Source organism: Acanthaster planci, linkage group LG06 (assembly GCF_054643075.1).
Source record: "Acanthaster planci isolate LZ-2023a linkage group LG06, COTS_SCS, whole genome shotgun sequence".
Classification (NCBI taxonomy): Eukaryota; Metazoa; Echinodermata; class Asteroidea; order Valvatida; family Acanthasteridae; genus Acanthaster; species Acanthaster planci.
The window spans coordinates 9,489,529-9,507,366 of NC_141782.1; the positions used below are offsets into that span (position 1 = coordinate 9,489,529).

General features: G+C 39.2%; 1 protein-coding gene across 4 annotated transcripts in view; it reads right to left on the minus strand.

The window, feature by feature from the left end:
* LOC110975655 (copine-8-like) overlaps positions 1-17,788 on the minus strand; it is a 32,456-nt gene extending 14,668 nt beyond the window's left edge. Inside the window, exons 1-15 of one of the 4 annotated variants that reach the window (XM_087137860.1) lie at positions 17,483-17,788; positions 16,589-16,718; positions 15,295-15,389; positions 14,428-14,468; positions 13,716-13,762; positions 13,018-13,121; positions 12,319-12,358; positions 11,970-12,046; positions 10,366-10,426; positions 10,068-10,171; positions 9,089-9,235; positions 8,226-8,301; positions 7,450-7,612; positions 6,634-6,815; positions 5,499-5,626 (exon numbers count right to left, since the gene is read on the minus strand). In XM_087137860.1, coding sequence (XP_086993986.1) covers positions 5,499-5,626; positions 6,634-6,815; positions 7,450-7,612; positions 8,226-8,301; positions 9,089-9,235; positions 10,068-10,171; positions 10,366-10,426; positions 11,970-12,046; positions 12,319-12,358; positions 13,018-13,121; positions 13,716-13,762; positions 14,428-14,468; positions 15,295-15,377 — 1,253 coding nt within the window. In that variant the 5' untranslated portion in view covers positions 15,378-15,389; positions 16,589-16,718; positions 17,483-17,788. Of the gene's footprint in view, positions 1-5,498; positions 5,627-6,633; positions 6,816-7,449; positions 7,613-8,225; positions 8,302-9,088; positions 9,236-10,067; positions 10,172-10,365; positions 10,427-11,969; positions 12,047-12,318; positions 12,359-13,017; positions 13,122-13,715; positions 13,763-14,427; positions 14,469-14,667; positions 14,709-15,294; positions 15,390-16,588; positions 16,719-17,482 lie in introns of all 4 variants that reach the window. The other 3 variants (XM_087137861.1, XM_022228315.2, XM_022228313.2) reach the window with 3 other exon arrangements.
* Between the last annotated feature and the right edge of the window lie 50 nt (positions 17,789-17,838).

The following is a 17,838-nucleotide window of genomic DNA, read 5'->3' on the forward strand; positions in this document are numbered from 1 at the left end:
TCAGAATCTGTGATGTTTAATTTCTCATATAGTTGAACATCAGGCAAAGAATACAAATGAAAAAGTGAAGCACAGATTAATAAGAAAATTTCATTAATACAACCTTTACAATCAGTGAAAACAGTTTATCCCCCCCCCAGTTTTTGGACGCATATGGTTTTACTCAAGAAAGGCAGGCTATCTGTTACCACTAGCATAAAGTTAAGAAAATAAAAATAGGTCCGCATTATTCTCACACTTAATTTTACAGATGTTTGTGGATCAGTGCACTATTTGATACACATAACATACACCATGACATTGGATATTTTCAGACTGACGTGCTAATTAAAATGACTTGCCAGGGTGTATCATCTACTGGTCTAAGAATTCAGTGAAAAAAGAAATGAAATACAACATGTAATAACCTCGAGCTGATGTGAAGAATGACACAGCAGACTTAATGATCTCATTACAGCTTAGAAAGAAGACTACCAGCTGAAGAGCGGTCATGCCAACCTGCTATTTGCTGTTTTCTGTTTACTACCCGTTCTGTTGTAGATTCAATGGTACGCTGGCTTAGAGTTCTGCTGATGGGGTGAATTGAGCTGCAGCTTGAGCTGTCATCATCCAATGTACATGTATGTGCTACAGTGACAACCAGCCTTCCATTATCAGGAGTCTATTTTATACTCTTTTTTTAAGGGGGAAAGGAGATATTGGTTAAACCATTCTGTGGTTGTACACATCTCCAGGGAGGCAGGAGATGATTGTTTATTGCCAAGTAGAGCATGTAGTGTCAGTTTAATCACAGAGCAAGGAACCTTGCTCTATGTTTTAAATTAGGGGCCTTGATTTACATGAAGTGATGTGCATTTATACATGTAGGTGGTGCAGAAATCGAATACCTGACTGAAATAGAACACAGGTACCCAGATACATGTAAATGCAAATTCCATCCGAACCCCATCAGTGAAAAAAAACCAGAAGCAATCATGAAAAATGCACTCAAATTGCCATTTCAGTCTCATCCAAAATGTTCATGAACAACCTTTGTGACATAAATTTGAAATCAATTTTAGCATTCCTTGTAGCATGACACTTAATTTCAAAATCTCCTTACTGTAACCTTTTAAAACCTTTCCTCTCTTTGACTCAGAGGTTATTCGGTGATTTATAGAGGTGGTTATAGGTTCCCAGTTTCAGAACTTGGAACCAATTCCTCACATCAGAGTCTATAAATCACAAGACAAAAGGTTACTTTGACTACGTGCATCACTGACCCAATGAATTATCGAAACTTGTGTAATCCAGCCCGAGCAGGACCAAGAGAGGGCGCAAGTTTCCTCGCAATGGAGGCTCCATTGATAGGAACTGCACTAGACTGGTTCACGACCAATTCTAAAAATTATGCACTGTGGTTGCCTGGCTACATGTACCAACAAAATGAACATTCTCCACAAACATCGCTCCTCTCAATCGATGAGGGGGTGCTTCTGTTAAAGGCAGATTAGGTTGATTTGATTTTCTTAGTGTTCATCAAGGACCGATAACGGGATGATTAAGAGTCACAGTGGCAAAGGTAGTGAGGAAATGTCTACTTTTGAAGGTGGGCGAAAACCCTGGAACATTCCAAAGATACCCACAGAATCAGGTAAGGACTGAAAACCCAATGCACATGCCAACCTAGACAGGACTCAAACCTCAAGTCATACAGCCAAGATAGAGACTATGGGTGTGACTGAAGCTTGAAATTGATTCCAGGAAAAATGGGTCTTAAGATGGACTCCAGCTGGAAACTACATCGTACACATATACATCTCAAGAACTGTATCACTCAGGGTTCCACCAGGCACATTTCAAGTAATAGCCAAACTTTCAGTTTCAGATGAATGCACATTTTGGTGAAGCACCATTTTCATTCAGTGCCACCTACAGTTTTTTTGTTGTCTCACCAACTGCTCAGGATTACAACCAGAGTTGGTAAATGTTCACCATTTCCCTGATGGGTTGACTGACGGCTGGAATCACATCACTGATAACAAGACGCTTCTTCACCAAAATTCACTGTTTACGGTCAAAGAACTCTGTTGGAGGTTGTTGACAGCATAGTCCAGGTTTCTCAGTTCACTGCCATAAATTACATGTACCACACAGTGGGGCTGAATGTGCTTATAAAATATCACCCCTGATCTATCCCCTCAGTTCATAGTGCTGGCATTAGTTCACCATGGGCTGACAAAAAATGCAGTATGTACTTCTATAAACAACTCAACAAGCAGCATTCACCGCAGCAGACTAGGACATGATGGTATGTACCAAGGTTGTAGATTTCATAGACCAATAATTTACAGTTGCATTGATATAAAATCTTTCAAACACCTCCAAGTCATTGGCGGTATTTGAAAGGAGGCCACATACTAAACATAATGTATGACTTACACACAAGCAGAGGGCAACATTTTTCTTCTCTGTGACACTGTCTGTTGCAACCATTAATTTTGCAAAACTTTGTCTCTTGTTTTGCGCCTCCGTTGCACATGTAGGTCCAAATTTTTACGTCAGCATCACATTTACAGTACATACAAATGAGGCAGATCATTCAAAATAAATTCTGTTTAGTAAGAGCATTCTTTTTTTCTTTTAAAAATTATCCACATTGATATTCCATGTTATTAAACCACAAAAAACCAAAAACACACCATTGTACAGTACAATATCAACAAAGAGAAACAAGCCTTTAAATTTACATGATATACAGAGCATAGTGCATACCTGTACATAATAACATTGGGCACAGGGTGAAACAAGTGCTTTGTCTGACCTGTTGGACAACTAACAAGACTACAAAGTACGGGTGTACAAACAAGGGACACTAACAAACAGTAAAACTTTTAACCAATTCACGTGTCAAAACACTAGTCAGCCCCCCGCTGTTTCAAATGTTTGTCTTTCTTTACAAAACAGCTCTCGTCTTCACTAAGACTGGACAGAATTAGTGAGGAAACTTCAAAGACTGCTTTAACTTTCCACTGCAAAGTACAGTGTACCAGTACACGTTCTTGGCAACTTTACCGGGTTGCTGTCACTGGGAACTTTACTAACCTAAGATTTCAGACTGGTAAGTTACAACTTAATTCTAAGCATTCCAGAGCCCATAAACACATTGGTAAGGTTCTGTCTAGATATTACAAGTTCTGCTTACCTATGAGTACATTGTACAATATTACACCAGAGGGAAAAAGGCAGAGATACGGTACATGTAGGATAAACACAATGCATGGCTGCACCATTTTCATTAAGATAACCAGGCATGCATGACCTACGCACCCTCCTGAGACCATATTAACGATGCATGCAAGTATGAGTACATGTACATGTACTTCCCAGCAGTAAGAAAAACTGGGTTACTTTAAAAAAAACGCTACTAATCCAACTTGCATCATGACAGGTGTCCCCGGTGAAGCAGACAATTTTTTCATTTGTACCCCGAGGCAAAGAAACTCGGAAAGCGACATCCGAGCCAAATAGCGCTCTGTATGCAGCAAGCTGGTTACACGGCAATCACCAGTGCTTGCCTCAAACTGTTCATAAGACTGTGATATAAGAACAGCATGCTTGTTTGCACGTCAATATACGGGTATCCCTGTCCCATGGCCGGATACAAATTGCCCTGATGAGGTTACCAATTACACATAATGGGAGCAATGCCCCATATTGCTACCGGTAACTGTAGAACCTGCAGTTACATATAGAGTGCATCTGTGAAATAATTATGAATAAATTGTGAAATAATGGGGGGGAGAAAAATTATACAGCTAAATCTGTCACTTCTATTCAAATATTCATGTTTATTATAAGTGGATGTGGTTTAACACTGCATATTAATTGAACAGTCTACACGCTCTTTCAAAACAAAATGTTGATCACTTTCATTTGAACCCTGAATGGTCTTTGTGGACTTAAGGTATTCATATCCAGTATTTATAAAATTACCAACCAAAGAAGAATGAAAGCGTCAATTTTTTTTTTCAGGGTCCCTCAAGCTAAAGGTCAAACATTCCAGAAATACCATTATAGAAATTATTATGGAAAATACTGAGGCACTTTCATTTTTTTAAGAGAAACACTGGATATACATGTATCCTTGATACACGCATGTTACAGATTGATGATTAATTTAAGATGACTGAGTATTGTGTTGAAACAAAAGTTGCTAGGGTAGTTGTGACTGTGGTTACCATGGTGGTGCCCTTGACAACAGTTGTTTGAGATTTAAATGTGTTTACAATTGACCGTCAGATTTCAGTTCTGGATTTGGATAGCCCACTGTGAAAATTGCTGCAGAAACATCTAGTGTGTTGATGCCATGTCACACACAAAATCGAATTTTTCTACAAACTACATTGTAAATGTGGACACATATTTTACGAGACTATTCAAGAAGGAGAAGTTACAACTAAAACCAAAAACTAAACCTCCCGAGTCATTTCCAGCCACTTGATGCCATTTTTGTACTGACAGTTTGAAATATACATGTACACGTACATGTCCCCATTAACAAATTAACTCTAAAGGTACTGCTTTTCCCGTGTGAATGCACACCCACATACACTCATGCCCAGGTTCCTGTGCTGAGACAATAAAATAGGTTACCATTCAGAACAGTTGCTGTTAAGTATCACACCTTCCAGTTTGATCAGAAACAAAGCATATTTTGACTCTATAACTGCTTGCAACTGGTCCAGTTGAAAGTACAGTTGGTACGTGCAATATATAAGTGTATTGCATTTCAAATCAGTAAAAATAATGACGTTTCATTGCATTGGGGCTGATGCATACATGTACATGTACATGTACTTGAAAAATACATGCACGCTGGCCGTGAAGGTCGATGATCGACACATAAAATGCTTGATCAGTTTGAGATTACCCCCTCCCCCAGACAAATCCGGTGTGTTGGCGAGAAGAAATCTCCACAGACCAAAATTATAACATTACGTGGCAGTATTTCTACCTCAATGAGGAAGGAAATAAATTAGATCATATATTATTCCACACAGTTCTTGAACTGCGTTACAGGGCATGAAACCAAGTGGAAACGATTCTACTGAGCATGAGATGAGCTCCGTACCCCGGGGACATCTGGAACCTCTGGCTAAGCTGATTATCAATCACAATTAAACAGGAGAGGCATGCTATGGTTTTGAAGCCTCTGAAGTATGGATCCCAATGAAATAGAACTGATTTTGGTAGCACTGAGATGGATTCCAAACTGTACACCAGAGTGCGAAATCTGACACCGTGTAGGCCGTTAGCTTTTATTCTGCCATTCATCAAGATTTAAAAAAGCTGTCGCGTGGTTGGAAAATGTTTGCTGCTCAAGTATGATTTCATACCCTGGAACCACCACATTACTGTCATGTTATAAGAACCTTGATGTATCGGTTTGTGTCACTAGATTACTGAGCTGGACACAGGCAGATCCAGAAGAACAAATTAAGAGTGTTCAAGCTCACCTTGCTACGTGGTTTATGATTGGTGCAAAAAGTGTAGGACCGTAGAGTTGTACTGATGACAAAGCTTTCTGGTAGGCTGCCACTATCCCCTCCACACCAACACAGAATGGATCCGTTTGACTTCCGTTCTTGAAAGAGGGAAGTAAAGAATGATTGGTGGTAACTGTCTTGTTACTGGTGACAAAGGAAGATGGGAAAAATAACCTCCGTCCTTAGAGCTTTGGATCATATTTTCACGTAAACATCCGAAAATCATTTGCCTGACAATGAGCCACTGCCTTGGAGTTCAGGTTATACAGCTAACTTGCATGTATACAATCTCATCCCTGAGAGGAAAACAAAACCCTTGAAGAACTCAGTTGGAACTCACACAGTTGGAAAATATTTTTGTTTTTAATCTGCAACAGCAGTGCCAAATCAAAGTGATTTCCAAGGAAATACTAAACAGCTGACACAAAGACACGAAAGTTTAAGTCATTTGATAAAATTGAATCTTCAGGGCATTTAAAATTCCAAGCCTTTGTGCATTTTGGACCCTAGCTTGGTAACAGCTATGGTATCAGGAGTGTGAGTGGCCACTTAAAATTTAAGCTGAAAACAGCTAGCAAAAAGCTGAAATGTAAAAAGTTTCCATACTTTTGTACAGACCTGGTGTAAAAAAAGCTGAAATTCAGGGTCAACATCTACACGAAAAAAGCTGAATTCTCACACCCCTGGGTATCTGGGCAACTTGTTGTCTTGATGACCTTCGACACTTGGTTAAACTGACACATGAATGACTACAAATTAATATTCAATACATGCATGGCTAAAGACCAATCAGACCTCCAGGAAGAATCTTTACAGTGCAGAACAACCAATGAGATACATGTAGCAGAACCAGTGAAGCAATTGCTTATCTGTGTCATGCTACAAACACTTAAACACTCTTTTTCACTAAAGACCAATCAGGCAATGTTTCACAGTTTCAATCGCCTTTGATAAAGCAGGTCACAAACCCCTTTTGGGCAAATTCACCACACTGACTTCTCCACTTATGATTCAAAGTTCTGTAAATGCTGCTCATGAGAGTATCCTATGACACTACCATAATCTTTCGTGCGTTCTCTAAAATTGACCAAAAACAAATTCTTACCAGGAAGAACTCGTGGCTGGTCTGCATGGAGGGTGGGACCCTGGCACCAAAGCCGAGAGCAGGAAAGAGTTTGTCGTGGTCGTAGTCCTGAATGACTTCACCCACTGCCCACAGGGCCCTCAGGTAAGAATTAGGGGTGTAAGGGTTCATGTAGTGCAAGGATGTAGGCTGTCGTGGGTCACCTAGAGAAGGGGTCAGCAATGAATAACAGTCATAGGCTTTTACTCATGAGCTGGCTTTCACCAAGCAATTCACTGAAAATCTACCTCAAACAACTCAAACCCTGCTATATGTGCAAAGTATCGTGTGAACACAATATTGATTGTAATTTTTATAACCATTACAAAATGGATTTAAAGTTTTCACAGACTTGCTTACGATTGGAAACCATTCTGTGAAAAAAAATGATTATATTTTGCTGGTACTTTATAAATATCTTTAGAAGGTTTAGCCATTCCAAATAATCAAGAAGCTATCAGGTGGGTGTTTTTAACCCTTGATACATGTAAGACACCTAACTGATTTCTAACACATGCCCGGTTTCATATGAAATTTGGACTCCTACTTTTGAGGACTCTTACCATTATACATTATATTTACTGACTCACATACTGTCAGACAGGCACGAGCAATACAACTTCGTAAGTCTGATTTCACACAACCAAACTGTACCCTACACTGGCACAAATTTCAAAGTTAACTAAAAACATGCGGAAGATTCAGACGGCAAGGGGAATGCTCGATATACCAAAATTATTAAAGTAGTGGTGTTCATTATAGAGGCACTGTACTGTACAACTGACATGACAGACATACCATTTGAAGCTGTAAAGTCAATCGCCACGGTAAAATTCAGCTCGCAACCTCCCCGGATGTAGTCCAAGAAAGTGTACTGAGGCTCAATCTTGCAGCTCAAGAGGGTGACCAGACCGGAATTGCGATATGACTTCTTCTTGGCCTGCTTCTTGGGATGAATCAACTGGAGGTGAGAGAAGCAAGATCGAAATTATTTGATTCATTTGTGTACACTCAGTTGAAAACTGATCTTATGCAATTGACCGCTGGCACCAGTGCATTTGCATGGTGTCCTACCTTAGCCTTCATTAATTGGCAATACACCATCCTCTCCAGTTTGCTACCAAAGTGGTGGTTGGTTATCCCAGCACTGAGATCAAGCCATTGTGCTGCACGTCAAAATATTCTGGCACGGGCACAAATTTTTCCAGGCAGGCATCTTAGACTTTGACAAAAAAGGAGGAAATTCCGATCTTTACAAGTCTTTGCAGTGCTTTTAAATTTTCACGGGCATGAGGGTGAGGCAGAAAACGAGGAAATCAGCTGATCCAAGGTAAAGTTGCATGCATTTTTCAAAGCTCAAAGCCCCTGTTTAGAGCAGAATTCCTGTCAACAGCTCTCCACAATGAGCCACTTTAGTTTTTCAAACAAGTAAGTTTATTTGGGAACAAAGCATGCACGCGAGTCCGTGTATGGCTGCGCCAATTTGGCAGCCATCACATGCACATCATGATGGCCTCGGATGTGCTTTACTTTGGGCACGCACTGTCGGAATGCCACCAGCCAGCTGAACTCACCTGGTAAACATTCGTGAGACACGGACCCCTGGATAACTCCCTGGTGTTGGTTTCAAACACACCAATCAAGTCATGGCTGTGAATATTCAAAAGAAAATAAAGGATCACATGATGACATGGAGTGTGGTAATAATGTAAATTTACAAAGCATCAACCCTTACTCTTGTCAGTGCTCCAATTCAAACACTTTTCGCTGCTACCGGTATCTAGAGGGTGAGCGTAAAGTTTCCTCGCTCCATGTACAAGCATTCATGGAAATGGCCATTATCCCCGCCCATCAGGCCAATAAAGCATTCCTCAGAACCTGGTTCTCTGAGGATTGCAAAGCTCTCATTTATAGCCATTTGGCGCATAAACTAATTCAAAACTTGTCCGTCCCCACAAAGCACCAAGTTCCTTTTTTGGTAGAACAAAGCAAAGTGTCTTTAATTTGTGAAGGGCAGGTGCATCACCACTCCACTGGCTGGACTGTGACCCAAGATCTGCAACACTTCTCTAGACATCTTGAGCTTGATGACTGGGAGTATGGAACAATGACAATCCATACAATGAGAATAGCTTCTACTGCCACTCGAATTCAAAACCCTCATCATATTTTACCAAATTTGCTTTTAGTGTGGAAAATTTATTTATGGAAACCAGGATCCAGGCTTGTTGAGTGTCAGATTCTGCTGATCTATTGTATAAAAATTCGGCTCCTTCAATTTTTAGCACTGAGAAGATTGTCTGGAAATGCCTGTGAAGTCTTTAGAATCCTTTTAAAAATCCCTGCCAAAATGAAGATTTCGTAAAAATTAAAATTGAAAGCTGTAGATAATGCCCATGTTGAAGGTGATTTTTCTTTCACATCAACAGTGGCTAACCTGCCGTCTCGATTCCAGTCAAAGCACTCCACTTTGATGGTTCTGTCGTGGTCGGCATTATTCAATGCTCTCAACATGACATTGAAGGCCTTCCAGTTGGGATTGAGTGTGTTCTTGATGACCTCTGTCTTATGACAGATGGTGAAGCTGGAAAAGGAAGCAAAGTCACAACAAAGATCAACGACAGTCTCGGTGTTCAGTTTCCCCAAACCAACTCAAAGTGCTTGGTTCAACGTCCACTCACTCCTTAGATATTACAGGAATACTGGGGCACCATCTGATGTTATCCCAGTTGCAGTTTTCGAAACTCCATCACCAATGAATACTTTGTAAACAGTGAAAGTTTCATCACTTCATTTAATAAAGTCTCTTGAGGCTGGCAGCTTCCTCTCTCCACAGACACAAACTGTGTCAGCCATCTGGGCAGGATTAAGCCATTCATTGAAAGAGCACATATCAGTAAAGTTAAACGCTCTTTTTGTAGATGATTTGTGTCCACGGCCACATCCTCTTTGGGTGAGATCTCTTTCTCTTTTACCACCTTCCAGGTTTGCAACATTGTCCAGGTTGCCTTGATCATGAATTTGAAGGCATTTTCCTTGGCTTTGTGATGCACAACTTTTATGGCTTCAGAATTGAGCCCCCCTTGAAGAGGAGACATTGATAAATGTGACCAGATCCCACAAAATGAGCCTTAAGGGGATTTTTGGTGAAGATTAAATGGAGTTCTTTGTTTTTGATGTACATGTTTTACCCATTTCGGCATCCTGATGAAAATGGACGATACATTGGTGAAAAATGATGGGAGTTTTAATTGATTTACATGGTGCAAAAAAATATATTCTCTTAAATGTCCAGTTACTCAATGTGTTTACGTTAGGAGGAACCCTAACACATAGATGGACACATCTGTTGGTGGAGTGCTGGGAAGGTATTACAAGACCACAGGCTGTAAAGTGGTTACTTCCTGGAAGCCTACCTTCCATCTTCATTGCATCGGTGGAACACCAGGAATGGATCGGACTTGCCCAGGAAATCTTTCTTGTCCAGATTCTCTCCTTTAAACTGCATGGTGATCATATCCTGTGGATGGGAATGACAGGCAAGCTAAGAAATATCGCTAAACTGTTGAAAAGGCAAAAGACCAACAAGGGAAAACAAGATCTAGGCTACACAAATTGACAATGCACTATAAAATTAACAATGCACAGCCACTGACGTTTTGGCTGAAGTTCTCAAAGAAAAGAAAATGGGGAATTTTTTTCCTGAATTCTTACCCTGCATTCACTCATCTCTTCTCCTTTGACGATGATAGACCCACAGTTCTTGGCAGGTCCACTGTGTAAAAAAACAAATATCCAGATCCACGGTCATCCCTGGTACGCACTTAAAGATTTTGATTCAACTATGGACTTTTTAAAGCTTTTTTAAATGAGTAATGAGGTGCTGCAATGTATGCACATGCATACTTGTACAAGCCTGCAATGGGGTATGCATGTGTCATTTCACAGATGTGTCAGGTTTTCACATCAGTATTACTCTAAGGTGAGAATTTTCTTTTTTTAAGTTGGAGCTTGGATCCGCCGACCTTTCGGATTCAGAACTGGGAAAAAAGAAATTTTTTATTTTCAGAAGTTTTAGATCCGTCGAACAACAATTTACCAATATACCGGGTAGATGTACCAAAAAAAAAGAAAAAAGAATGAATTCTGCTCTGCTGTCCGACCAATGGCAAAGTCCCAAATTTCAATTTTGTGAGCTTTTGTCCTTGGCGGCTAGTGCTAGTGGTACCTCTTTTTTCCTTCTTTTTTTTGGGGGGGGGGCATTTTTTGTATTCTTCCCTCTGATTTGCAGGCCTATGTTTTTCTTGAGACCATAGAGATACTTGTTTTTTCTGCCTCCTCTGTAAGTTCTCTTAAAAAAAATCTGAGCACCAACTTATAAAAAAAGTTCACCTCATGGAACCCCAACTTCAAATTTGCCACGAGTGAGGGGGTACAACGCCATCAGAATCCAAGATAACTATTACTTGTTTGTTACATCTATAACTCATTCCTAAAAGTTCCATAGGAGTGTTCAAGTGATTCCACTCAGTACAAAAACCCCTGCATGCAAATATAGCAATAAAGCTTGCCTCTGTTGACTTTTGGTAATACATGTACAACAGTGTTGTACAAATGATCCATGTACATGTAAACTTACTTGTTTTAAGTTTGTGATTGTACTCATGTGCATACTAACATATTAACCCCAACCTTCCCCAGCCACACAGAATTAAACAGTAGTAAAGTGTTTAATTCTGTGGGGATAGGTCTGGTAGGCCCACAAAAGCTGGCTTTTGCACTGGGTTTGGCATACCTCAAAAAAACAAAGTCCAACAGCCTCTATGCAAACTTTGTGTGAATGGGGAAGGTTAGGGCCAGCAACCCTTGGGGGTTAGGGTTAACAAGGAATCTGGACTTATGAACCTGTACACAACCATGACTAAGGATTCTTTGCTTCTCACAGGGAGTTCAGTTCCACTGAACAAGTTTGACATTTAATAATTTGAATTTTGAATTTGTTTAATTTTTTAATAGCTGCAAATGGTCCACTCTACTTTTCCAGATTAAGCACAAATTTCTGTGCTAGAGCTCTAAGCAACAAAATGGCACTCAAAAGTCGAGAGATCTATGATTAGCACAGCCAACTAAATTAGGCCCTGGTGGGGAGGGGGAAAATAACTCGTAACAAAAGCACCTGCCTTAGGGTGAAAGTAATACAATATAATCACCTGCCTTAGAATACTTTTCCATCTGCAAGAGCATTGAAAAGCAGTAAGTGTGACAATCAAGGAGCTCAATGGACTTTCAGAGTCAGATTGATTCTCATTTGGACTCACCTCAGAGGTTTCTTGAGTTTGCAGCCAGATGACCCCATGATCTCGCCCAGAGTGCAAAAGGCTTTGCCTAAGAAATCCTAAATGAAGACAGATATTTTGTAAAGGTAACACAGGTATATGTAATATGTAGTTCTAGATTGTCATTCAGAAAAACAGAAAGAAAAACCAATTGCAATTAAAAATAAAATGCTAAAGAAACAAATCAGTTTAAGTGTAAAAATCTTTAAAACAATCTGCAAGTAAAACTTAAATCATTCCTGAACTTAATGTTTTAATTAGTGTCCTGAACCCTCTTCAAAACCCAGGTAGGGGAAAAAGATGCGGGAAAATAAAAAAAAAATTAACTTACATGTTTCCTCAGATCTTGGCTTTTGGAGTCCACATCATATCTATTTGGGTATAAGAGAGTAATGTGCTTCAGCAAAATGAAAACAGATTGGACAAGGAACAAATTGAATAAAGTAAAACTAATAAATGCCACCGCATGAGCATTGGAACTGTAACTACACTCAGATAACTTCCACTTAAGCTCTCCCCCTTAAAGTAATAATATCAATAAATATGCCATTGAGACTATGATAGGAGACAAAAGGAAAGCAAAAATATGAGCCACAGTTTAACAAATTCATGAAATAATACAATGTGACAGGTCTTTCTGGATCATGCCTTAAATGGAAATTGTACATTCTCCCACTATCTTGGTTCTTTTGAATTTTTCTATTGGACCATGCTTATATAACCAAACCCTAATCCAACAGCAGCACAGGAACTGGCTGAAAATCATACACCAAACAAAAATTTCAAATGAGTCTGTTAAGGCCAGTTCATACTTGGTGCAAAAGTAAACAAGAATGTGAAATTATGATGTCAGATCAACTATTCACACAGCAAATTCGCAAAGGTTAAACATACTTTAAACTCAAGTACATTTCACTGCAAGTATTTTGTGACATCAAATTTACTTCACTTTTGGGTTTGCTTGAAGTATGAACAGCCTTTAGGTTTGTGAGGTACAAGGATTGATTCCCAAAGATAGACGAATACTTACAATTCAAATTTGAGTTTCTGCACTTCCTCAAAGAAGTAATCGATGACAAACTTCTTGACAAAGTCTGGATTGAGGGTGTTCATGATCACCTCTGACCTCCCATACTGCATGAGAAAAAATGAAATTTAGAAAGTCATGTGACACTGCATAGTAAGCTTCTTGTACGAACCAATACGTGACTGAAAATTGTGTCTGAAATAACTGCCATTTTTTTGTCCGTCGACCACACGATAGATTCATGACACGAAATAACCGTTTTCAAATCTTTAAAAAAATTTGCAAGGCTTGAGAAATCTTTCAAGAAATGCTGTGTGAAGACACCAATGCTTGAGAAAGACCGGCATCTCTGGTGAAGTATTCTTAATCCTTGAGATATTTTGGAGGTCTGGACCTACATGTATGTGACAAACGATGGTGTGAAAAGAAGGTCTGTTTATTGTATTACATTCTGTGGGAAAGGCTTGATGCAGTGTGCATGTACATGTAAGCGTTGGTGGCATGCTATCACAGTACTGATTCTCATTGTAGTTTGCAGATCTCTGCAGCAATCTCCCACCACACGTACGAGAACTTGGAAGACGCACCGCGTTATCAAACAAATTGATGACGAACACAGGTGTTCATTCTGTTGGAATGCTTTATTTATTAACGCAAAACAACAAAATAAAATTTAAAAAAAAATAATTTCCTGTACATACCTCTTTGTATGTGTCTGTTCCTACTGTTTGAAGGTACATCACACACACTGTAAAATCAATGAAAACCAGCAGCAATTTATCCAGTAACTAATGAATTACAGGTAGGTTCATTTTGGGTATTTAATGCCATTTGGAGTTTGAATGGACAAACTGGATTTGAAATTTAAGCAAAAAGCAACCAATATCCAACACACTGTGACACTGTAACTGCTCTTAACGAGTGGCAAATATCAGACACATACATGTATTGCATGAGCAACTCTCTACAGTGGTGTCCAGCTGTACCTAGAAAGTTTACCAATATATCTTGGCTTTTTGACAGTGGGATTTCTAGGCAAAAAACAGCACTATTGACAAGTCTTTCTGAACATTTTTCAGGAAAAGTTTCTTTGAAGTTTCTCAAATCTCTATGCTCTTGTCCCCTTATTTTCTACATAAAATTTTCAAACTTAAATTCGACCTCAGATCACTGTACAAATGCATCAATATTAAACGGACTGCAATGAAGATAAACAGAAGAGAATTCAAAAAGAACACTATTTTAAGACCTTAAACACCCCTGAAAATGCATTGAGCTCCGCTCTCAGAATTTTGCATGACCTGCTTTTGTGATTATCCAAATTGTCTTCTCAAAAATTGTAAATATAAAAAGGAATTTAAAGAAACTATAGGCTCCTCGAACCTACGAAAGCAGAAAACAAGTACAACTTACATGGATCTGACTTTGAAAATGTATCCATGTCCAGCAATTTTCTGTGACAGACAATAAGAAAAAAGAAGGGGAGTGGGGATTTTTAAAGTTCTGGAGCATGTATGTATTTATTTGCCTTATTGGAGTTCTTTGGCATCAAGACAGAGACACCAAATCGAGCATAGCCTGACCACATCATTCAGGAGTGTTAACAGGCCGTCACTAAACTATAGAGGAAGAGTTAGTACGCAGAATTCTTACCAGGATCAGACTCGGAAATAACATCTTTATTCAAAAGGTCCCTGTGCAGAAAGCATGTTTTATTAGTACATGTACATGAATAAAAGCGATAAAGAATCATTCAGATCAAACTGCCACAAGCTTCAAAAAAGATCTAGCACTTTTCAGGACAGAAGAATTTATGGACAACCAACAAGTTCGAAATAGGGTCCTCTGCAGGCAACCACAGTCCCTGAACTTCACAGTGGAAACAAGACAAAATTCCTGGATCTATTAATAAGCACATATCTGACAGGTCATGTGACATTTCCACACAACAGGCACAACAGAGGAAAAATGCCTTATTTTAGTAGCAAACCACTGTTTATTTTTGGAGTAATGTCATGGTGTGTTTAAATTCAATGATTCATGTTCCATGACTACTTCCTAAGGTCATCTCCTCTGTAGCACATAAGCTGCATATCCAGAAACATTCTGATTTACAAACTATTGTGATCATGTACCTTCCTTTGCAAAAGTCCAACAGTGTGAGTAAATCCACTGCCATTTGTGGGAATTGTCCAAACAAATTTCCCGTTAAAACCCCCAAATTTCCAAATAAAAACCCAAATAATTGTAGTTAGGAATTTAGTTTGGAGTCTGACTTACCTGCATGACACAGTAAGTTCCACTTTTGTAGCAGGAATTGCCTGGCCTGGCATCATCATGTCTATATCACTGACATCCGCCATCTTGAGTCAAACCTTGCAAAACAGAATGAGAGAAGTCTTCAACTTCCCACTCTAAGTCTAACCTTATTTCGTGAATGCATCTTGGTGCCGCATAGTGATCCCTGGTTGATATTTTGGGAGTTCCAATACAGCTCTTGTCCCAAGTCTAAATGTAAAGCAAAGCCTACTGCAGTCATCTGCAAAAGTTTAAGACCACCTTGAAGTTCATTGGTATTTCTGTCACTGGGCCTGCATTACACTGTCTCACTGAATGATTACTGAACATGATTTTACAGTGGTGCATAACACCAGTATAGTGCTACATGTATATACCCATTTGAATCAAATTTTTTGCAAGGGCAGGTCTTGTATGACATTTTGTCTGCAAGGCAGCATGGGTAAAAAAGCCAGTCTAAGCAATCAGAAATAAGGGAGGGAAAACTGAATATTAGACTGTTAACATGTCAAATCATGGAAATGTAGTCAAAAATGTTCAACCAAGGTACCAAGGTTACACATTGAAAATAAACATAAGTTGCCATGATTGATTGGTTTAAGTTTGGTTTTCCTTCAGGTTAATGCATTTTCTATGGGTGGTCCTAAACTTTTGCAAATGACTATATAATACACATGCGTGTACATGTACCTTAAGCCATGTTAATAAAGGCCTGAAATCAGTCGATAAATGTAGATGTACTAGCCTGAAATCAGACTTTTGCCTGAAAACTCGCATCCTTACTTGTATGTACTTGAAACATAAAGATATTGAGTGGGATTTGAATCTACGACCTCCAGAAACCTCTACCACCGTTCTGCCAACTTAGCTACATGTACATGTACATGTACCAAGCCCTATGCGGGTGGTTCTTCCCATATATACCAGCATCACTGTTCAGGGAGTGTTACATTGTAGCAAGAAGCCATAACACCCAAAACACCATTTGAACTAAATCAAGGAGATGCATTTTCTGCAGAGGCACTGGATTCACAAGAATTCTTAAGACCAATTAAAAATAATTCCTAATAACTCAAAGTTATATGTTTGGGCTGGGAAGATCTCTGATATTTGATATTTCAAGTTCGCATTTCCAGACTTTTCAGTCTAAAATACCTTTCTTGAACAGTATTTTAATGTTTAACAAACGAACACTTGATGCTGGCTTGGGCTTCAATTTCTGCCCTCATATGGTAATCACCACCACCTCAAGTTTATTTTGTAAACACCCACGTACCTGTGTACATGTACATTGAAATGTGAACTGCATACGATTGGCTGTACACGGCCCGACTCACTTGGTCACGGTTGAGGGCAAGAATAGAGAATTTTAAAAACACAAGATCATTTTTGTGGTGCACACACATCTGTAAGGTTGAAAAGGGCCAGAAATTTGTTATTAAGTTGGAAATATTAAAAAATCAAATATATGATAAAAAATTCGTGGTGGTAAGGAAAATTCGGTCAGGCCGTGACAACAAACAAGGAATAAATTTTAATTGGAAATGCAGGCATTTGGCAAATCACAACACCCATCCAAGAGCCCTGTACATGTACACGTAGCACTGCAGTATACTGCTATTTTCCTCCATGCTCCATCATGCAGTCATGATCTGCATCAACAAATGTTAAGTTATTATGTGATGTTATGATCCATCTTACTATATGCATTAAAACATAAGATTATTCATATTTTATTATATCTAACATAATGTATTAATAACTGGGGACCTCTACTCGACAAGCAATGCTTTTTAGGGGTCTCCATCCATACAGACTATTGTCTTCACAATATATGTGTATATGTATCATGTGGAAAATAAAGTGAAGGTGATGATGATGATGATGAACAAAGCACGTTGAAGATACATGTACACTCTACAACTTCAAAAGAAGTAAGCCTACATCATGTAACGTTAGGCCTAGGCCAGGATCCACATGTAAATTTTAATTAAAGCATTCACATAAGGGTTGCTTTTTTTAGGGTTGGGCTATATTATAAAGGGAAAAGTTCATGTTCAAATTCCTGCAGGAAATATGATTTTTTTTTCAAAGGACAATAGAGGCATCACCGTTCCTCCCGCAACCACTTGGGCCTACCTCCAAAGTCCAACATAACATCGTAGCCTACCTCACTTTGCTCTAGTGTTACTGCAGTGCAGTGTCAACTTCACCGGTGTTGTGCTGTCTGTGTCAATGTCACACCTTCCCGGTCCTTGTCCTTCCGTACGAACGACTAAGTTTTGGTTCAGCTGACTAAACGAAGATCAGAAACTTTGAATTGATTTGCCAAGCTAAATTTATGCAAGTTTACAGTCCCACTCTTAGTTTTAAATAACGGGAATTACTAGGCAACTCTGCTCGTACGAGCAACTTTTTCTTGCAGGAGTGCGGCGGCAGTGAGTATAACAGTAGTACGCGCGCTGCAGGGGAGGTCAAAGGGTAACAATAAAGAAGTACTCAGTACTTACCATACGGCTGTTACAT